The sequence below is a fragment of the Microtus ochrogaster genome, chromosome 1 (assembly GCF_000317375.1).
Source record: "Microtus ochrogaster isolate Prairie Vole_2 chromosome 1, MicOch1.0, whole genome shotgun sequence".
NCBI lineage: Eukaryota > Metazoa > Chordata > Mammalia > Rodentia > Cricetidae > Microtus > Microtus ochrogaster.
Window position 1 is genome coordinate 126,022,052 of NC_022009.1, and position 21,883 is coordinate 126,043,934.

The 21,883-nt window shown below is 35.8% G+C and overlaps 1 protein-coding gene across 2 annotated transcripts in view; it reads left to right on the top strand.

Annotated features, from left to right (window-relative positions):
• The window catches only part of Lrba (LPS responsive beige-like anchor protein), a 488,275-nt gene that overhangs the window by 72,156 nt on the left and 394,236 nt on the right, over positions 1-21,883 (top strand). For both annotated transcript variants that reach the window (XM_026787115.1, XM_026787152.1), the window contains 11 exons: positions 461-569; positions 871-1,023; positions 5,547-5,715; positions 8,359-8,438; positions 9,047-9,109; positions 9,932-10,029; positions 11,577-11,669; positions 11,827-11,935; positions 12,491-12,572; positions 14,581-14,704; positions 15,131-15,323. In XM_026787115.1, the coding sequence (XP_026642916.1) occupies positions 461-569; positions 871-1,023; positions 5,547-5,715; positions 8,359-8,438; positions 9,047-9,109; positions 9,932-10,029; positions 11,577-11,669; positions 11,827-11,935; positions 12,491-12,572; positions 14,581-14,704; positions 15,131-15,323 (1,273 nt within the window). The remainder of the gene's footprint in view (positions 1-460; positions 570-870; positions 1,024-5,546; positions 5,716-8,358; positions 8,439-9,046; positions 9,110-9,931; positions 10,030-11,576; positions 11,670-11,826; positions 11,936-12,490; positions 12,573-14,580; positions 14,705-15,130; positions 15,324-21,883) is intronic.

Here is a 21,883-nt window from a genome sequence, read left to right on the forward strand (position 1 = left end):
TGAGGTCTGGTGCCCTCTTCTGGCCTGCAGGCATACACACAGACAGAATATTGTATACATAATAAATAAATAAATATAAAAAAATACTTTCGTTACACATGTCTATTACTTGTTTTCAATTGTTCATTTTTATAAGCAATGCATGCTTGTTATATTGTTCCTAAATTACTATTTGTGATAAAATGCATGAAATATTAAGTGAATCTTGATTCTACAGTAAATATTTTGTTCTGAAGTGTTCTTGGAGATAATTTTAGTATTTCAGTAGAACTTGGCCTTTATGTGTTTCTGGTGATTAAACCCAGAACCTCTCACATGCCAGGTAAGCACTCTCATTGAGCTACATTCTTGCCCAGAAAACAGAAATGTTGATTAAGATAAATAGAAGGCTGTTTGTGTTAAATCTAATATTTTCTTCTGGAATATTCTTTCTCAAATCATTGCCTTTGTCTTGTTCTAGTACAACCTTGCTGGCTTTTATCATGGAGTTGTTGAAGAACTCAATTGCTATGCAGGAGCAGATGCTCGCTTGTAAGGGCTTTTTGGTGATAGGTTATAGCCTTGAAAAGGTAAAGTATGAAGCATTTTATTATTAATTTACAAACCATGTAATTGTTTTTCTGTGTGGTTAAGAAATTCTGTCAGAATATTTCCTTGCCTGTAGAAGATTACTTAAGGAACTGTAGATTTTGTTTCACCTTGCTTCAGGTCTTTTGTTAAGGAAGTCTGGTAGCAAGCCTCATGCCATCTTTAAGTTTGAATATAGTTTGTGGACAACTTCTTTTTTGGTGTTGACAGCTTGTGATTTACTTACCTTCCTTTGAATTAGTAGTAACCTTTAAACTACTTTCCTCCTCCTACCCCCAACAGTCTTCCAAATCCCACATCAGCAGAGCAGTACTTGAACTTTGCCTTGCATTTTCAAAGTATCTGAGCAATCTTCAGAATGGGATGCCCCTACTGAAACAGTTGTGTGATCACATTCTTCTTAACCCTGCCATATGGATCCACACTCCAGCCAAGGTGATGTATATTGATCTCGGTTTACTTATGTTGGAAAACAGTGAGAATTGTGAGAATTTTCCTTTTCTCTTTTGCATATTCATATCGATAAGTAAGGTTTTGGTGGATGACCATTTTTGACCATACTTTTTTGCTTTTCAGGAAAAATTTCCAGGCAATATATATTTTCCTTTTGTAATAGAAATGTGAGCTATGTCTTTACTTTCTTGTTAAGGTTTTATTTTAGGGTGTCTTTGTTTGTAAAGTATAAGTCGGGGCAGTTCCAGTCTATCTTTCCTAGATTCTGTGCTCTATGGCTCTGTCCTATTGTAGATGCACAGGTACGCTCCAGCCCATGCATACACGCATGTGTGACCACTCTCTCTCCTCGCTCTTCCCTCCCACTCCTCCCTCTCTCCATTCCCTCACATCTCTCCCTTTCTGTTGTCTGCCTCTTCTGTGCATACTCCAGCCATTAGAATTAACTCCAGTTTCATTTTACCATCGCAAATGCCACCTTTTTTGAAGGCTAATATAATGGTCTCATTATATGATAATTTTAATACTAAATTACAGAAATTTTTAATGTGTTTGTCAAATAATTTTGTAATATTTTAACAACAAACTAGTTATTACTATATGAACAAATGAATTTGTTACCCCAAAGTTTGTGAAATATTTTTAACATACCCTGATCTGTTAGCTATCCTAAAAAATTAGTAATTCTAATATTAATATAACTTGAAATAAAGTTAATTACGTTCATTTTATTTACAATTTTTGTTAGAAATGGTGTTATTTTAACCCCACGTTCCCATTGCCCCTCCCCCATTGCCCCTCCCCCATTGCCCACTTGCTATGTCTATCATAGCACATGCTTACTCTAATTGTCAGGAAAAAAATGTCTGGAGACTTTCTTTTCCAGGGTCATAATATCTTATTTTCAGCTGGCCTTTTCAATGGTAAAGAGAAACACAGCTGCCGACTCTGATTGCCATTTGGAAATAATCAGAGGAGGCAGCTGGAGGTTGTAGCTTTTTATCTCCTGGTTAAATTTGACCTCTTTCTCTTTCATGACCCTTAGTCTTATTTCTTTTCAAAGATTGTTTCAAGTTACTTTAAAAATCTTTTACTAGACATTTTTTTTTTTTTGGTCTTACTAGCCAGCATATTTGTAAGGCTTTGTGTCTCTTTTGAAGTTGTCACAAAGTGTCTTATTACATACCTAGTTGTAGAGGAATGACTTTTACTTTAAACTTAATCACATGACTTCTTCATGTTCCTAGTATTATCACACTGTATTTCTTTCTTTATACATTTTAGTAAATTTTCTTAATTACCTTTTAGAAATTACAATTGACTGGATAGCATATATAATATGATAATATATAATATCATATATAATAAGAGCATAATATAGTGCATGCAAAACTAGGCTTATAGGGCGCACACAAGCTTCATTAGAGTCACTGTACATCCTTCTTTAGTTCCTAAAGTCGGAGTTGTCGATGTATGGATTAACCTTTGCTTTTGGAAAGGGAACAAGGAGCACCTCATAGTTTCATTTATCTTAGAGCTTCTCAGAGGTGACCTTATAATGGTCTTGAAGGAACTACCAATTTTCTTGTCTGCAGTGGTCTTTTGTTTACTCAAAAAGTATTTGTGGAATGACCACTTCCTTCTGGGCAGTATGGGTAGAGTGGTGAGCAAGACAGGCCTTATTCTTGCACTCATAGATCTTAGACAGTCGGAAAGGTAGTTGCTGCATAGGTGTGATTAGATTGTGTGATTGGATGAAGGAAGGAAGGTTTGTTCCTGATGAGATAGAGGTCTTTACTTTCATTTATCTCTGTATATTGATATTAACTCCTATACGTTTTCCTTGCCATGATATCATTTTATATATTTTCTTTTCTTTTTTTATTTTTTGGTGGGCAGGGGGCATTTTTGAGACAGGGTTTCTCTGTGTAGCCCACCTGTCTTAGAATTTCTTTTGTAGGCCAGTCTGGCTTTACACAGACAGAGATCTGCTTGCCTCTGCCTCCTGAGCGCTGAGATTAAAGGTGTACACACCAGGCTTGGCTGATGCATTCTTAGTATTTTTTTGATTTTATTCACTTTTTGTTTATCTAATTTATTTAAGAAATCTTGTGTGTTTTTTGTTTATTTTGAGACCGGGTCTAGCTTTGTATGTCCTGGCCTGGGTCTCTCCTTGTAGCCTGCTGGTTTTAACTCAGGATCCTATTGCTCTTGTCTCCCAAGTTCTGGGGTTACAGGTGTGCGTCAGCACTGGCTTCCTGTGTGTCCCTAACATGCCATTCTCATCACTAGGAGTCTCTCGGACTTTAGTATTCCGCTATTTGGAAAATGATTGCTCTGGATCTGTGGTACCATTTTTCAGCTATCATTTTTCTTTTTGAAACTTCTTTTCTTCTGCCTGCCTGCACTACTACCAGTCTTCAAAGCCTTCCTTCGTGCTTCTTGATTAATGAGGCTTCCATACAGTTCACTTTATCTCACTGTGGGCTCTCTGGCTCCGAAGTCACCGTCTCTGGCAGCCTGCTTCATGGCCTTTGTTGTTGTGTCCTTTAGGTGCTGGTGACTGAACCCAGTGCTTTTGTGCATGCCACGCGAGTGTTCTGATCCTGAGCTAGACATGTCCCCAGCCCCGCCATGACCTTCTGTGTCTCAGTGTCTGCTTTGATGGCTTGAATTTTTGTGTAATCTTCATCTCCTTAACAGTATTTAGTATGAAGGATGGCTCATGTGTCATTATAATCCATAATAACAGTGCTATGTATATAGATACATGCAAATATCTATGACCTGAAATAAAGTGCTTAAGAATTTGAAGTATATTATATGAAAGGAAGTATTATTGTATTGCTTTAGTGACAGATAGGTTGAGGCTACTCATTTTAATAGCCGTAAATACATCAAAAATGTCACCATGCTGCAAATTAGCTGAAATCTCAGCCTATTTTTGATTTTCTGAGCTGCAGTTGTCTTCTAAGCTCCAGCCTTGCTGGTTCAGCATCACCGTTGTTTGTAACATACACCACTACTAATCCAATTTCTAATTAAATCTCAAGGTTGGTTATTTATAGGGCATCTAAGAGACAGGTACCTAATACTTCCTTGTTGAGAGAAATTCTCAAGCAACAATGAGTCTCGGCACAGGGTTGAAAGTGAGAATGCCTAGTGTCCAGGACGGAAATGTAAATGTTCAGTTGCAAATGCATGGAACTAATTTTGTCTAAGGGGAGATTATATATGCTGGATGTACAGTTGTTCAGTTTATAAAATATATCCCACGAAGGAAATGTAAATGTTCAGTTGCAAATGCATGGAACTAATTTTGTCTAAGGGGAGATTATATATGCTGGATGTACACTTGTTCAGTTTATAAAATATATCCCACTAGTAGGTATAGAAAGTTCATGATTGCAGCACGGGAGAACAAGAGTAGTCTTGACTTTGTGTTGCTGTGGCTCCTTGAGTATAGTTGTGCTGAGGTTTAGAACCATCACTTCATTGAAATTTTGTGTTGCTGTAGCTACTTGAGTATAGTTGTGCTGAGGTTTAGAACCATCACTTCATTGAAATTTTGTGTGAAGACTAAAGGTGCTCTGTTAGGGTAGCACTTGTATACCTGTTTTCTCTACTATAACAAGAGCTTATATTTGAAGTAAATATAGACACATGTGCATTTTTATATGTTCAGCTTTTGAGCCATACCAGCCCTTTCCTGTGTGTGTGTGTATACGTTCATGTTTGAATGGGGTATCCTGGAGCAGTTAGTGAGCATCCTCCATTCACCTTTGAGACACAGCCTCTTGTTCACTGCTGCCCATTCCTGCTGGTTTCTAGGCGTCCATGGATCCTCTTCCTGATGCTTCCCATCTCTGTATAGCAGTGCTGAAATTACAGCCATCCACTACTGTGTGTGGCTTTTCTTCGGTTCTGGGGGTCCAAGTACAGTTCTGCACACCTTACCCATCAAATCATCTCCCTCTTCTAGCTTATACTTCTCTGTAAAACACAGAAAGCATCTGTATATACAAAACAACTACATATTGCCAGACATGGTGATGTATATCATAATTCTCAAATTCCAGAACCCAGGAGACAGGCTGGTGAACTCTGTGAGTTTGAGGCCAGCCTGGTCTACATAATTCAGTTCCAGTCCAGCCAGGGCTACATAGTGAGATCCTGTTACATCCAACCAATCAAACACACTGAACCAGAAAAACACACAGAACAAGACATTTTCTTAAAGCATAAATTCGTTATAAAGATATAGATGCTAATAAAAATTGATGACTGCTAAATGGCAATAAAAGAATTTTTCCATGTGATAATATTGACATATTTTGGAGGATTTACTGTGTAAGGAGTGTGGTGAGTGCTTGTCTGTTTTGATGTCTGATATGATGTCATTAGCTTCAGCATCTTACTTTTGGGACTACATGTAGTCCAAATGTAACAGCCTGTGGGACGTTGTCAATGAGCTTCTCCGTCTGTGCTTCATTTTGGTTTTGTAGGTTCAGCTGATGCTGTATACTTACCTCTCCACTGAATTCATTGGTACAGTCAACATATATAACACTATTCGGAGAGTTGGAACAGTGCTTCTCATCATGCACACACTGAAGTACTACTACTGGGCAGTGAATCCTCAGGACCGAAGCGGTATCACCCCCAAAGGATTAGGTATAATTCTGCTGTCTGAATGATATATTGTGTACATCGGAAATCAGATTATAAAAGAAACCAATAATATGCTCTTTTCCATTTTATTTTATGTGTATGAGTTTTTTTTTTTGTTTTTTGTTTTTGCCTGCACTTATGCCTGTGTATCAGGTGTGTGCCTGGTTCTCTCAGAGGCCAGAAGAGGTTATCAGATCTTCTGGAACTGGAGTGTAAGGTTGTGACCTGCTATGTACGTGCTGGGAATCAATCCTGTGTCCCATGGAAAGCAACCAGTGCTCTTAACCTTTTCTACAGTTCCTCAGGATAGCAAATCTCATTAGTCTGTTATAAATTGCCGTTGCCAACACTGTGCTAATGTTGTGGAAGAGTGCTACTGCATTGTTCAGGGAACAAGTATGACCAGGCTACTTGTAAGACTCTGACACTGAGAAAAACAAAATCAATTGCTTACTGGTATTGATACTGATATAATCATAGCGAGAGTCACTGAGAGTTTGCTTTGGGGAGGTGGAAATTTCATAGAAATGTAGGAGGTGTTTGTTTTTAATAAAGATATATGAAATTCTAAAACTTCAGTAATTGTTTTCTTTCATAATCAGGACAAGCACCACAAGGGTAATAATTTCTGAACATGTGGAAAGTTCATGTAAGAGGTCAAAATAAAAGTTTTTAAGTTTTGTAAAGCCTACTTCAAACTGACTTGTGTTGAAAGAGCTAATCAGCTGATACAAGGTGGCAGTGTCAGGTGCAGCTGGGGCAGGTGGTTGAAAAATGTTGGAAATGCTCAGAACATGCATTGTCTCTCCACATGATCAGCTCTTCTGTTCAGATGTTTTTAGGAGTTCCCTCCATTGGTAGTAGCAAGCAGCAGTCTGTCTTTGAGTCCTCATAACTGGGAAGCCAGCAAAAGAGCATCTCTTGTAGCAAGTGTTTTCAAGCCTCTGTTGGCCTCTGAGTTGCTCATTGGCTTAGATCGATCCTATGCCTGTGTCTGTGGCAGTTACTGTGCTGATGGACCACACTTGGAGGTGTGATCCTTTTTAGATCATGGTCTGAGATGAGGGTACATTCTTGTCTTTGGTAGCATTTGAAGACTGTTGCTTCAAAGTAGAAGCAATTTCTTAGGAGCTAGAAAATGATGCATTTTCATTATTGTCAAAGATTTTGACTGTTCAGTGATGTTAAAGACAGTTTTTTTTTTATAATTTTATGCTACTTTATGTAACCTTCAAAGTAAACTCTGTGTCCTCTGGGAAAAATGCATCCACAGCTGAGTGTGTGGCACGGACACAAACCGTAGGACGTGTGTAAGCTAGCAAGCGTATGGCACTTGCAGATCTAGGCCAGAACTTCCTGATGGAGATCTCATGATGGTGTAGGACTTTCACATACTTGTTGATTGCTAGTTTCATGTCTTGATCTTCATTTTATAAGTAAATAGTGACTTCAGTAAGGCTCACAGGTCAACTAAGGAAGCTGGACAAACTTTGTGGTTCTTCTCTGTTTTGCTTGTTACTTGTCTAAGAATTATCATGTGGAACACATTTTATACAATTTTCTTCCTATTTTAATTGATCTATTCAAGGTCATGGTGGTCTTGTGCTTTGGTGGTCTGGGCACTAGCTATAGGTAGTGATTACTGGGGAAACTGTAGAACTTATGAGGCAGACAGGTCCCTAACTTGAGGTCTTAGGACAATAGTTATTTGGTTTCAGAAGTTTTGTACTTTGGAATTAGATGCTGGAGACATGAAAATTGACTTAATGTGAGCCATGTGTGACCAAGGACTTTCCCAAGTACTGGAGATGTCAGAGGTAGTCAGCATAATGTTTCCCTTCTTCATTAACAGTTTTGTGTGGTGAAGCATACTTTTTGTAAGAGCTTAAAGGGACAGCAGTAGAAAGAGTTGTTTCATACCCAGTTCACATAATAGCATTTTACTACCCAAAGCTTAGATTTTTTTAAACTTTTATACTTTTGGTAAATTTCTTTCATCTTAATAACAAACACTTTCAGAACAAAATATAAATACTATTGTCAAGTACGATTTTATCACCATATAGTTTTTTTTTTTTTTGAAGTCCTTTCACTTCTTTCTGGTGTTTTACATTTACACACTGGATTGTGATCCTACTAACTCCCTATCAGTGTCTCTTTTCCTCCCTCCACTCCGGCTGACCCTGGCCTTTCCCACTAGGCCCTCTCCTGCGTTCATGCCTTTTGTATGCATGTGTTCACAGGTCGCGTCATATCCAACAGACAGCGTAACCTACTTGTGCTTTTGGAGTATTGTATATACAGTTGAATATGAGAGCGATGCTAGCCTTTTAAGAGACATAAAAGGGAAGGTCATTCTTTAGAGATATGTGTGTGTGTGTGTGTGTGTGTGTGTGTGTGTATCTTTTTTGAGACAACGTCTCACTATGCAGCCCTGGCTGGCCTAGAACCCAATCTGTAGAGAAGCGTGGCCTCAAACGTAGAGATCTGCCTACTTCTGTTTCAGAGTGCTGGCTTTAAAGGTTTGTAACACTATGCTTAGCTCAATGTTTCTTTCAAATATATAGAAAAGCTCCTGGAAATGAAAACATTGTATTTTAGGTAGCCTTGAGGTTTTTGAAATACTAATTGTGTGTATCTTTAAAGATGGACCACGACCCAATCAGAAAGAAATACTTTCTCTGAGAGCATTCTTACTGATGTTCATTAAGCAGTTAGTGATGAAGGTAAGTTTGTTTCTTTTCCTATCCCTTGCTGCATGTTGTGGCAGATAATTTAACATGAAATATGGTCTCTGTTTACTCTTTGCCAGTAAAATAGGATAGAAACTTTGCTGAGAGATACTTGTTTCATCCTCTGTTTCCCATTCTTGTTTCTCTTGGGTATTCATAGATCACTACAGTATTGGAGAGTGGCACTTTAATATATGTTATAGAAATTTTCATGAGAACTCCATTTGTTTTTTTCATTTGGCAGACATTTAGAGCCCTTGTTTAACACTAGGTTCTGTTCTTGGCCTGTGTGGTGTAGGTGCTCGGATTACTGGCTTGTGCAGTATTTTCTCACCATTTCACTCCTTGTTCTTTATGCTGTGGTACCTTATTAGCTGTCACATTAGATTCGGCAAGAGACCTGCCCCTTGGTTTCTGTATAGTTTGCAGACTGTATGTCTTTTGTGCTTTCTTAATTTTTTTTTTTAAATCTAGATTTTTTGGGGTTAGTTTTAGATTTATAGAAGCTGATGAAGTTGAATAATCTGTGTGCATGATTTCTGATTTTAAAGATGATTTTTTTTTGCATGCAATACTAAGATAAGTGTATTATGTTTCTAAAGGACTCTGGAGTAAAGGAAGATGAGCTACAGGCCATTCTTAATTACCTGCTGACTATGCATGAGGTAATACTTGAATTTCTGATTTGGGAATTTTATTTTTTTTTAACTGCATTAGGGATTTTTTTAAAAATTAAAAACATCAAAGAAATCTTTACTAATTATATCACTGTCATGGAGAATAAATGTCTTTTTAGATGCTAATGAATCCTTATTTTAATCGTTTTTGTTGCCACAGTATGGTTCTTAGGAGCATCATGAAAGGTTTTAAGAAGTTGCTAACATTGGATTTTATTTAGTGAATAAAGTACGCTAAAGCATATTGTTAGGAACTACTGTAACAAAGAGAAAAGTAAACTTAACTTTAAGCAGACTTTTTCTCTTTCTGTCTCTCTCTCTCTGTCTCTGTCTCTGTTTCTCTCTCTCTGTCTCTCTCTTTGTCTGTCTGTCTGTCTGTCTGTCTCTCTTGTGTATATGTGTTTGCTGATGTGTATGCCAATGCATCCTGTGTGAACCTGGTGCCTGTGAAGTCCAGAAGAGGGCATTAGATTCCTGAGTACTGCCAATGTGGGTGGCAACAACAAAAAAATAATTCATTAAGTCAGACACACTATTTCTGTAGAATATAATGTATTGTGATACATTATAACATAAAAGCTATTTTATCTCTTTGATTCTGGCTATTTTCTGGTGTATACTTTGAGGTGTACATTTGGGGTATAATTATAAGTAAATACTTATAATATTTATAGAACATCCAGTTTTTCAAAACTGATATATTGTAGATTTGCATATTTAAAGTTGAAATTTATATTGTTTCAGGAATATTCAGTATTCAAAGAGTTGATTTTCCTTCCTTTTATTTTTAATTTTCTAAAATAATTGTAGGACGACAATCTAATGGATGTTTTACAATTGCTTGTTGCATTGATGGCAGAGCATCCTAACTCCATGATTCCTGCTTTTGACCAGCGGAATGGGTTACGGTAAGAGTTAGGATATGGAGAGTTATAGTAATATTGACTATAAATCATTACTTTGGAAATACTAGATTCTTAAATATGAGACATTATTTGATTCTAGGTTGTGAAAAGAGTTTTTAGTAGGACATAATTTAAGATTTCTAAGCTTATTAAAATCAAGGTTATTTCATGATTTTTTTGTTAATGAGTCTTTATAAAAATTATTCTATTTTTGTGATTATAATTTTTTTATATTTTGATATTTCCATACCTGTATGAAATGCATTTTAATTATTTTTACCTCCCTTTCCTCTCACTCTTCTCTTGTCCCCCAAATTCTGCTCCCATATTCATATCTTTATGATTTCTTTTGTAACCTACTGGACCATCTGTGGAACTTTGCATTGGATTTCGGTTTGGTTCACAAATGGGTATAACTTGAAGATAGAGAATATCTCTTTTCTAGAGTTTTTTAGTAGGCAGTAGTTCTGTAGGAAGAGTTGGGACCCCATGAGCCCTTTTGCCATTCATAACTGACTGTTGAGAGGGCCAATCTTGTATGGGCCTACTGCCAGTCTTGTTGGGCCCTAGGCAGCTGCTGTGGCTGGTTTCAAGATTACAATAACCAGGCCAGACCCAGAAGATTACTCTTTATAGCCCCTCACCCTGTCTTCCAACTCTTAAATCTTTCCTACTCTCTTCTGTAATGTTCTCTTGAACTTTTGAGTGCGTCTTGTTTATGTACTCAACGGTTATCATATTCTCACCATCTTGAGCAGGCATGAGTTTCTACATTCACAGCCATTCATGGCAGGAGAGGGACTTGTATATGGGGATAAACATAGGTATTTAGACAGCAGTTTGACTTTACAGCAGTAGGAGGTTCCTCTCTAGACCCTACTCATATATCTGTAGTTAGGCTTAGAGTGTATACATGGGGTTTCTTTCTTTGTAATCCACACTTCCTGCCTCAGCTTCCTGAGTGTTGGACTTGTAGGCATGTACCACCACACCTAATAATCAATTGTTTTAAAAACTGATTTGTGTTATTTATATGTCTTTCCTGATGATCACACATTACTGGTCCATTATTTTGTTTTTCATGATGAGAATAATTATTCATAAGTTTAAGTATGTGCTACCATTAAATAGTGTTTCAAACCGTGCTTATATAGTGAGATTAGCTTGTCTTTTTCGGAATATTTATTTTATTTTATTTATTATTATTATTTTTTATTTATTTATTTTTTTCGAGATAGGGTTTCTCTGCGGCTTTGGAGCCTGTCCTGGAACTAGCTCTGTAGACCAGGCTGGTCTCGAACTCGCAGAGATCTGCCTGCCTCTGCCTCCCGAGTGCTGGGATTAAAGGCATGTGCCACCAACGTGCGGCTCGGAATATTTAACTAATTGTCATTTGTTTTCACTAAAAGTTTCTAAAGCCTGAGATTAATGACTTTTAGATGTCACAAATGTATATTAAATTTACTTACGTTATTTGAAATAAGTTTGCAATGACATTTACTTTGACAATTATACTTAGACTTGTTTGTTCTTAATTTTTATTTATTCAGTGTCGTTTATAAACTTTTGGCATCAAAAAGTGAAGGAATCAGAGTACAAGCACTCAAGGCACTGGGCTATTTTTTAAAACATCTGGCCCCAAAGTGAGTATGGATGAAACCTAATGTGAGCTGTTGGATATTATTTATTTAAAGAATAATTGAGTTTGGATTAATAATCAGAAAAACAATCTGTATTTTCTTTATCTTGTTGTGAACCTCAAAACTCTGTATTTTTGTAATTTCTTTCATGTTATTTTAGGAGAAAAGCTGAAATCATGCTTGGACATGGGTTGTTTTCGTTGCTAGCTGAGAGACTCATGCTTCAGACAAACCTAATCACAATGACCACATATAATGTTCTGTTTGAGGTAAGAATGTAATTAGAATTTACTCATTAATTTATTATGAAGATGTGTGTTTAATTGCTAGTATTTAAGTAAAATGAGATCATTTGTCTATAATACACCACTTTTAAATTATTTATATAAAGGCAATATGACTGAATTTCAGAAGTTTATTAATTATGAATTATTAAGTAGTCTAGTTAGCCCTATTTTGTGTTTGTTCCATTGTGTTGATTATTTGATGTTATATTTTATAATGAAGTAAAAATAGCATTATGATGTTAAAGGTATTTGTGTCTAAGCTACTTAGCATTGAAAATATAGGATTATATCATAAATTTTACTTTTGAAAAGGCATCTCATTTTGAAGCTCATGCTGTTCCAGAACCTAGCTATGTAGCCAAGACAGGCTGTAAAGTCTTGGCAGTCCTCCTGCCTCATCCCCCTTAGAGCTGGGGTTATAGGCATGAGTCTTGTGCCCAGCTGTGCACACGGAGCTTCGGTATTATTCTTAGACTTCCGTAATGGTGATACTCACTAAGCCTTTGTGCTAATGTAGTTTGTTGTTTACCTTTGCAGATTCTTATAGAGCAGATTTGTACGCAGGTGGTCCATAAACAGCATCCAGATCCTGATTCTACGGTGAAAATACAAAACCCTCGTATGTATTTTACCTTTTGTTTTTCTGTGTATAATGTGCTACTTTGTATCGATTTTTTTTTTTTTTTTGGTTTTTCGAGACAGGGTTTCTCTGTGGTTTTTTGGAGCCTGTCCTGAAACTAGCTCTTGTAGACCAGGCTGGTCTTGAACTCACAGAGATCCGCCTGCCTCTGCCTCCCGAGTGCTGGGATTAAAGGCGTGCGCCACCACCGCCCGGCTGTATCGATTTTAAAAGCAAGAAATTTAGTTTTCCTTTGCTTTCCAAGTCTTACTTTGTCATTTACTGTTCAGAGTGAAAAGGGAAAAATTTAAATGTAAGAATTTTAGAGTATTTTATCAACTTAGGCTATGCTGTTCTAAAATAGTCGCTGAGATTGAATAATTCAAAAAAGGAGAATTAATTTTGTATGCTCAGAAACCAAGCTGAAAGCTCCTTTATTTGATTTGGTAAGGGCTGCTCCGCCCACTGAGGAAGACAGAGCAAGCAAGCTGAGAGCTGCCCTGCAGCCCTAAAAAATAGCCTTCATCTCATTAATTGGAGAGCCCTCAAGGCCTGACTATGCAAAGGTCCCACCTCTTAGCCTTGTCATGTGGGTAGCACCTGCCTTGTGGAGATGACGCATTCAAACCGTCCCATCTGATTCTTTAATGCCTGAGTAACTGACTCAGAAGATGTGGGCAGTGTCATGTTCAAGAAACAGCTAAACCCGCACTGGAAGAAGGTGTCTCAGTGGTCAAGAGCACTGGTTCTTCTTTTATTGGGCCCATGTTAAATCCCAGCAGCCATATGGTACTTGTAGGATCCGATCCCTTCTGGCCTCTATGGTCATTCCACGGCCATGGTACATAGACATGCATGTAAATTAGACACCCATGTACATTAAAAAGAAAAAATAAGATAGAGGCGACCTGGGTTCAACTCTTTACCTATTTCACTAGTTTGAGACTTTTATGAACTCTAAAATCATGATAATAACTAGTATCTACATTCCGTTGTGGGAAACTGGTGGCTCTGTTGAATGTGTTTTTCTTCAGAAGTGCCCTAGGACAGCATATCCTCAGAGTAATGCAATGACCTTATCATGAATATCATCATCATTTTAATAGTTTGGTAGAAAACTTTTAAAGTTATCAAAGAGTTTAGAAATTACTCTAAAAATATCATTAATTCCGTGGAAGAGTATTTTCATTTTGTCATTTTGAATGTTTATTTTCACTCATCAGAATTCTTGACAAGGGTCTGACTTAGAATTCTTAAACTTTTAATTGGGTAGCTAAGGTTTTAGTATATTGTTTAAATTTATAGTTATAGCTATTTTTAATAATCTGTATAGTTCAGACTAAGTAGTGTTTTAAAAAGTTCTGTCCGTACAAAATGTCCATTCAGTAGCAGTTTTATGTGCATTTTCTGGGGATGGGGTGTTGAGTAAATTTTATTTTCCTTTTTTTTTTTCTAATTTTACCTTTAAAATTAGAGAAAAAATATTTAGAGCTTTAAAAATTTATTTCATAAAGGAAAGACTATATATCCCATCATTTTTGTTGTAGAGTAAAAATTTATTCTTTTTTTCTCCTTAAGATTTTAATTATAGTGAGAATTTTTGTTTGTCTTTAAGATCAACTTTGTTCTTTGGTAGAGACTAAACATTTTGTTCATTTATAATTTAAGTATACTGTTTGAACTGTACAATGTAACTCTGGCTGGGCTGTTACTCAGTGGTAGAGCATTTGTTCATCATGCCAAGATCCTGGGTTCCATCGTAAGGAGTGGAAGAAGCCATCAATATGACATTAAGTCATTGTCTTGTTTATAAGTTTTTTCTAATGAAGGTATGTTTGTTTTCGTAAATTTAAAAATTCTTTAAAATATAAGTCAGCATGTTTTTCCCATTTTTGTAAAATGTTTTCAATAGATATTTATAAAGAAAAGCTAAAGAAATTGTTTACATTAATCTACCTTCATGAATTTTTTGTGTTTGGTTTTTACTTATTTATGAACTGTCTTGCAGAGATACTAAAAGTAATTGCAACCCTACTTCGAAATTCTCCCCAGTGCCCAGAGAGCATGGAGGTTCGCCGAGCCTTTCTTTCTGACATGATTAAACTTTTTAATAACAGTAGAGAAAACAGGAGGTAAGCTGAAACAGAGAGCATTCATTGACACTATTCATACCTACTTTTGAATCATTCCAGTCTGTCTTAGAAAAATTCCTTCTTAAGACTGTGTGAAGTAGCACACAGAGTTAGACTTTTTATTACCACGTTGTTATAACTGTTTTGAATATATTTATAGATAAATACGTTATCCAGCCCTCGACCTCTCACTCCTCCTTGAGATAGTGTTTCTGTGTATAGCCCCGACTGTCCTGTAACTCCCTCTGTAGAGCAGGCTGCCTTCCACTTCAGATCCACCTGCCTCTGCCTCTGGGGTTAAGGCTTGAGGCAGCTATCCTGCCTGGCCAGTTTTTTGTTTTTTTTTAAATAGAACTTGAGTTACTGTTTAGAATTCTCTTGATTTTATAGCTTTTAGTAATTCAATATTTCTTTAATAACTTTTAGGAGCTTGCTTCAGTGCTCTGTGTGGCAAGAATGGATGCTTTCTCTTTGCTATTTTAATCCTATGAATTCAGATGAGCAAAAGATAACAGAAATGGTATATGCCATATTCAGAATCCTGCTTTACCATGCAGTCAAATATGAGTGGGGTGGCTGGCGCGTGTGGGTAGACACGTTATCCATCACACATTCAAAGGTAAGTTGCTTTATGCAAGTGTATGTTATTTTAAATATCTATAATTTTTAATTTTATTTAAGTAAGAATATTAATACATTTGAAATTAAAAAGGCAAGTTATTTTCTGAAGATATAATTAAGACTAAAAAGGCATGTTACTAACTTATTTAGATCTGAAATAATTATTTTCGATGACAGTATTATGTGGGTTTCAACTAAGTAAAGTTGAACATCATGGCATAGCATATAGGACTTTATATTTTCGTGTATGCCACACTCAGATATTTTTCTCTGAATTTTTATTGTTGTTAGAAAGTTTTGAACACAAGGTGGCGCACCATGGTCAAAGATGAAAGGTTTTGTTTTTGTTTTTGTTTTTTTTTTCTTCTTGTAAATAAAATAATGTTGAATAAAAAGGAAAGTTATGGCGTATATTTGCACTTTGCTCAGGTCAAAGTCAGGTAAAAAACTGGTTTCAAAGAAACTACTCGCCTACTTTTCTGTTTTACACATCCGATGTAACCCAGGATGGCCATGAATTCACTATTTAGTCAAAAGTGACCTGGAACTTGTGATCCTCCTGCCTCCACTTCCTATGTGCTGAGTGGTAGACTTATGTCACCTCTTCCAATCTGTTCTTTGCTTTTTTTAGCTTTAAAATTTTTAATGAAATATTCTAGACATTGAAAGATACAAAAAACAATATACCTAATAGTTAGCATTTATAAAATTCAGTACCCCTTCTCAAATGTTTTGTCTATCATTCTTCATTCTATTTCCTATTCTTACTCCCTACTAAAGTAATTTGATGTTACTATTATACTCTGACTGTAGTGCATACCTTCATATAATTCTTTTAGTTTTTGTTTTGTCAGTTCTACGTACTGAACGTAGTGCAGCATGTGTGTCATCAGACCGTATAAATAATGTCCTTTTTTTGTGTTTAAACTTAAGGTTAGTGCAAGCATGTTAAATGGATTTTTTTTCAAATTATTGTTTGTATGCTGTTGTTTGGATTCATCCATATTTTCCCCTGGGGTTGTATTCATTTTCTCAGTTATCTCAGTCTTCCATGCCTTGACTTTATTCTCTTACCAGCTGGTGAACAAACTATGCTTATTTGGGAGTTCATGTAAATTCTTAGAACTATAATATGTAAGACTCCATAAGATAATATAATTTCCTCCCTCATACTAGTGCATACATTTATATTCTTACCACCATTTATCTTTGTAAGTTCTTATTGTTTCCTTACCAGTTCATCACTTTTTCTGGAGTTTAAAATATTTGCCAAGGTTTAATTTTTAATTGAAGTACCATTAGAATAGAAACATTTGTTTTCTTATTATGTGGTTCTGCATGCCTTTAATTCTAGCACCAGAATGTAGAAGATTCTCTGTTAGAGGATCCAAGTTCAGTTACTAGAACCTGTGTCAAGTGGCTCAACTGCCTTTAACTCTAGCCCCAGGGGTACCCATTATGTATGGCCTCTCAGGGCATCTGCATTCATACACACAAACCCAAATGCACACACATACACACATACAATTAAAATAATAAAAGTAAATATTAAGAAAATCTAGTGGAAAATAAGAAAATTAACTCTTTTTATGAAGTGCCTTTGTTCCCATGCATCAGATTTTTGAGACTGATCAGTTTAGTCCAAAGAGCACTGTTCAGCTAACCAAGGACAAAATCATGCCTGTTACAAATAAGAATTCTGGAACATAAAAACTCCCATCTATTTATTTATTAATATGTGGCTGTTTTTGCACTACAAGGATAAATCGAATATCCCCCCAAAATCTACATGACTCTTAAAGCCCCAGCTGTCCAGAAAGAGATTCTGTGCAGGAACAGTTTCCCATCTCTATGTACTTGTTTTTGGTTTGTACTTTTGCCTCCATTGCAGTGGGCTGCTGTAATCTGGGTTGATTCTCTGTTAGTTGGTTTTCACCTTTTACAGAGAGATAATGAGGGAAATTGAGTTGCATTTGAGGCTCGCACACATTTGGATTAGATTTCAAAGCTATCTGTTGGGATTGCAGGTTAGGAAAGTGCCAAGCATGTGTTCTGAGTGTATATGAGTTTACCTTAGGAAGGATGGCTTGGGAATATAACCTCCCGAGAGATGTTGGTGTGTCACCAGAAGAGTTTGGGAGTCCTTGAGATCTTTTCCGAGGATCTGTGAAGCTGTCCTCTCCAGCTACATAACTCTATGGGACTGGATTTTCTTGTAGATTTCTACCCAAACAATATAGTGCCACAGAACCTATGTAATATTAGGAATATATCAATCTAAAAATAACATCTTGTTTTCGTAGGCAGTTTGTTATTTCTTTTAATAGCAAGATTATTTTTATTTATTTATTTATTTTTGGTTTTTCGAGACAGGGTTTCTCTGTAGCTTTGGAGTCTGTCCTGGAACTCACTCTGTAGACCAGGCTGGTCTCGAACTCACAGAGATCCGCCTGCCTCTGCCTCCCGAGTGCTGGGATTAAAGGCGTGTGCCACCATCGCCCGGTGCAAGATTATTTTTAAAAATTACCTTTTCACATATGTTTGCCTTGTCTTTCATTGATGGCATTGATAGAAGTATTTTCTAACTTTCACTGCTTGACAAGAAACTACACTCTGTCTGTAGGTTACAGTTATTTTCAAATACGCCATGCTGAGTTAAGTCTTTCTTTATACAGCCCCTTCCATTTAATGAAATCCTTTACCTTGTTTAGGATTTCAGTTTTAGATGATAGCTTACCTGGTCACCCAGTCTGTCTGAACACACAGCATGCAATTTTTGTAGTGTCTCATGTCCGTCTGTCTTGATCGTATGTATCAATCTGCATCTCATATAGTGGTTGAGAGATCGTGGTCGTTTCATATGATCTGTACCTGCATGATTGCCTGCTCAACTTTCTGCTTTCCTCTCTGTCGCTGTCTTCTCCCTCTCAACCGATGTCACCTCCTTACATCTTTTTCTTTTCTCTCCATATCTCTACGCACTTCTGGCCTTCTGGCGGTTATATATACACATATGTACACACATAAATGTAAAATAAACTTCTATACAAGGACGTTTGGATAATCTTCTGTCTATGTAGGAAATACTTTTGCTATTTTCATAAAATTCTTCCCTGTCCAACTTAACATTAAGCTGATACTGTAGTATAAGATATTTTACTTTTTAGAAAAGAGTATATGAGATATGGAGAGTCTAAAGAAACTGAATGTGTACCTCAGTTTATGATTTCTTAATAGATTTTTAATCATGAAAAGTCTGTTTGCCTTTTTGTGAGTTTAAATTTGGTGCAGAGAATGTTAAAAGGAGGAAATATACTATTATGTAGTAATTGCAAGCAACATTCATTCATTTATACACTTATTTATCTATCCAATTATTTATATTTATTTATTCTAGACATAGATTATATAGAATAAATTCAGAGTGCTCAGAGAGAAGAGGCAGGCATTGTTCAGTTTATATTTTTCTTTACGTCAGTGCCTTTTGATTTGAAACAGAACTTAAAACTGCTTTGCAAAGAAAATAATTGCTTTAAGGAGAGGCCCTGTGTCTACTTTCCGATAAAAGCCAGTTCTCTGCCTCCTTTTCAAGGAAATGCTGATGTAAGAAATTGTGAAGTATTTTTATTTTTGTATTTTTAATTTGGAATAAAACTAGATTTGCCACATTTTTGCTATGATGATATATTTAAAAAAAAAAAAACAAACAAGCTACCAAATGGAGTTGTGAGAGGGCAAAGAAAAACTTGTTTCAAGTTGGCTCTTGTAATTTCAACTTTTAATTTCCCATACATATATTTTTATTTTTTTTGTGGGGATTTTCTTCATTGATTAAAAGTTAAAAGTTATTTCTTTCTTATAAAATTTATACAAAATAACTTATTTAAATGCTACTACATTCATTCTTTTTTTGGTTGTTGTTGAAATGTTAACAGTGATTTTTAAAATGAGCAACTTGTGCTTCTAGTGATAGGTATGAATTACTTAGTTAAGGAGATGAACAATTTGTAGTATGCTAAAGATTCTGTTGAAGTTCTTGTAACCAAATTTTCTGTCTGTGAAAGTGTCCATTTAAAAGCATTTTAAGTACGTTCTTGCATGTGGTTTTAAAATGAAGCTTACCTTTTGCGTTTTGCAGTGATTTGTGGTTTTCATATCACGAATTTATATTGTAGTTCTTGATGAAGAACCGGTGTGTAAAGAACTTAGTTGCAGAATTGGAAAGCTTTTGCTTTTGCAGTTACACCAGGATATATGCAGCAGCTATAAAAAGCCAAAGAAACTCAATTGCAGTTTTATTGTTCAGTTTGATAGATTTCCTGCCACCTTTGTCGCAGGGAAGCTGTTTGTCATTGTGTGCTGTCCCACCAATAGTGGAACCCGGTTTTATAAGCAGTAATAGGCTTCTAGCAACTGCCCTGGGCTGCTTACTGTGAACCGGGGGTTTCAGATGTGTGCCCAGCAATCTGTGTAATTTCATTGTTGTCTATGTTTTCATCTTTAATAAGTTTCCCTCTTTAGAAAAGGGTGTACTGTAATACAGTTAAGTAATAATGTTTTCATTTGGTATGCTGTAATGTTTATTTAATTACACTTTAAATTATTCCAATTTATTAATTGTGAGAATGACCTAAAAATACTCTTTTTTATATAAAGAAATGGAGCTTCAATCTTTAGACAGTGTATTTTCTCTAGATCTGTGTTGCCAAAAGATGCAAAATAATGGACAAGTAAAAATTAATAGTACTTGAATTACAAATGAAGTGTGGATTAGATTGTGCTCAAATGGATGAATCTGGATAAAATACTTAAGGACCTTAGATTATTAGAGTGTATTACCTACTGTTAGCAGTGTGGAAATTGTTTAATTGTTCATTTCAGCCATGTTATAGACAAAATGGTAGAATAATAAGATTAAAAGTCACCCATTAAGAAGTTTCAAGAGCCAATGAGATGGCTTAGCGGATAAAAGGTATATATTGGCTTCCCAACCTGATAAGCCTGAGTTTGATCCTTGAACTCATAGTTAGAAGGAGAGAACCGACTTCTACTTGTGCTGTGGTGCATGAACACAAAAATACTCATACATAAATAAAATGTATTTAAAAAAATAAAAAAGCAATGTCAAACGGTATAAATTTTTCATGTTTCACACATTTGCATTTTATGCATGATTGATAAAATATCTTTGTGTTAAATAATTTTTAAATAAAAATACCTTTTGCTGTTTCTTTTAAAATTTGACAGTAACACAAAGATTTGTATATACACAAAACCACTGATATCTGAATATGACTTAATATTAGTATTTAGGTAGGATCCTCAGGTCCACTAATCCATATATGTAAATATACAAACAACAAGTAATTATTTTCTTCCAAAACTCTGGTTGCATTTATGCTTTTTTATGTTCTGTTTTCATTTAGTGGCAGAACTTCTTGACATTTTAATGGTTACATAGTATTTGATATATGTGCTGTGTTATAGCATAAAAAAGTAAATTTGGCTTTGGCATTATGGAACATCTAAATGTATTGAACCTTTCCTATCCTTGAAGTGGTTCTATTTAGATTTGCTTTGTTTTCTAGAATTCTCCAGAATTTTATTTGGAAGAGCTTTTGGAAGTGATCACTAAAACAGAATTATTAATTTATACCGTACTGTATTGTATAAATATTAACTTTCTTGTTGTTGCTCCACGATGCCATTTTCATGTGTGCACATCCCTCATTCTTATCTTTTTGTGGGATACATCTCTGTAGAATTTCCAGAAAGAGTTCTGTATTTTAGAATATTTATCATGCATTTTAGAATGTTTTAGTAGTTGCATGAAACTGCTTCCTAAAAATTTTTAGTAGTTTAGATACTGGATTTGCATGTAAACATGTGTTTAGATTTTTTTTTCAAGAAAATAGAATTGGTCAGATGAGAACAGGGGTGTGGCTATTCTTGTGCCTTCTCTTGGGCTCTTTTCTTTCTGTTGTTTTGCCTTACCCAAGTTGAATATGATAGTTTTTGTTTGAGCTTATGTTTTATTTTTTTATGTTTTGTTTTGTTGTTTTCTTTTAGAAGCCTCTTCTTTAATGAGAGACCCATCCGGATGGGAGGAGGTACTGGGAGGAGTTGAGGGAGGGCAATTGCAATCAGGATATGTTGGATGAGAAAAGCATCTTATCTTTGCAAAATTAGGGACAAAGAAAATAAAATTGATGATGATTACTTCTTATTAAAGTAGAGAAGATCATTACATTATTTATTCTGGGCTGCTGCTCTTTCTGCAGTATTGGGGAAAAGCCAGGTTTGTGAGTACTGTGCAGAACCCACTCTCTGAGCTATATCCTTTCTTAGCCACTGTTTTTTGTGACAGGGTTCCCCTGTATAGCTTAGGCAGTCTCCCTTTTTTTCTTTTTCTTTTTTTTATTAAAAATAATTAAAAATATATTATGATTATGGTTTTCCCTCCCCTTCTATAATATGTTCCCAGATCCTCCCCATCTCCCCACATGTCCAACTCCACACCTTTCTCTCTTTAGAAAACAGAAAGACAAATAAAAAAAC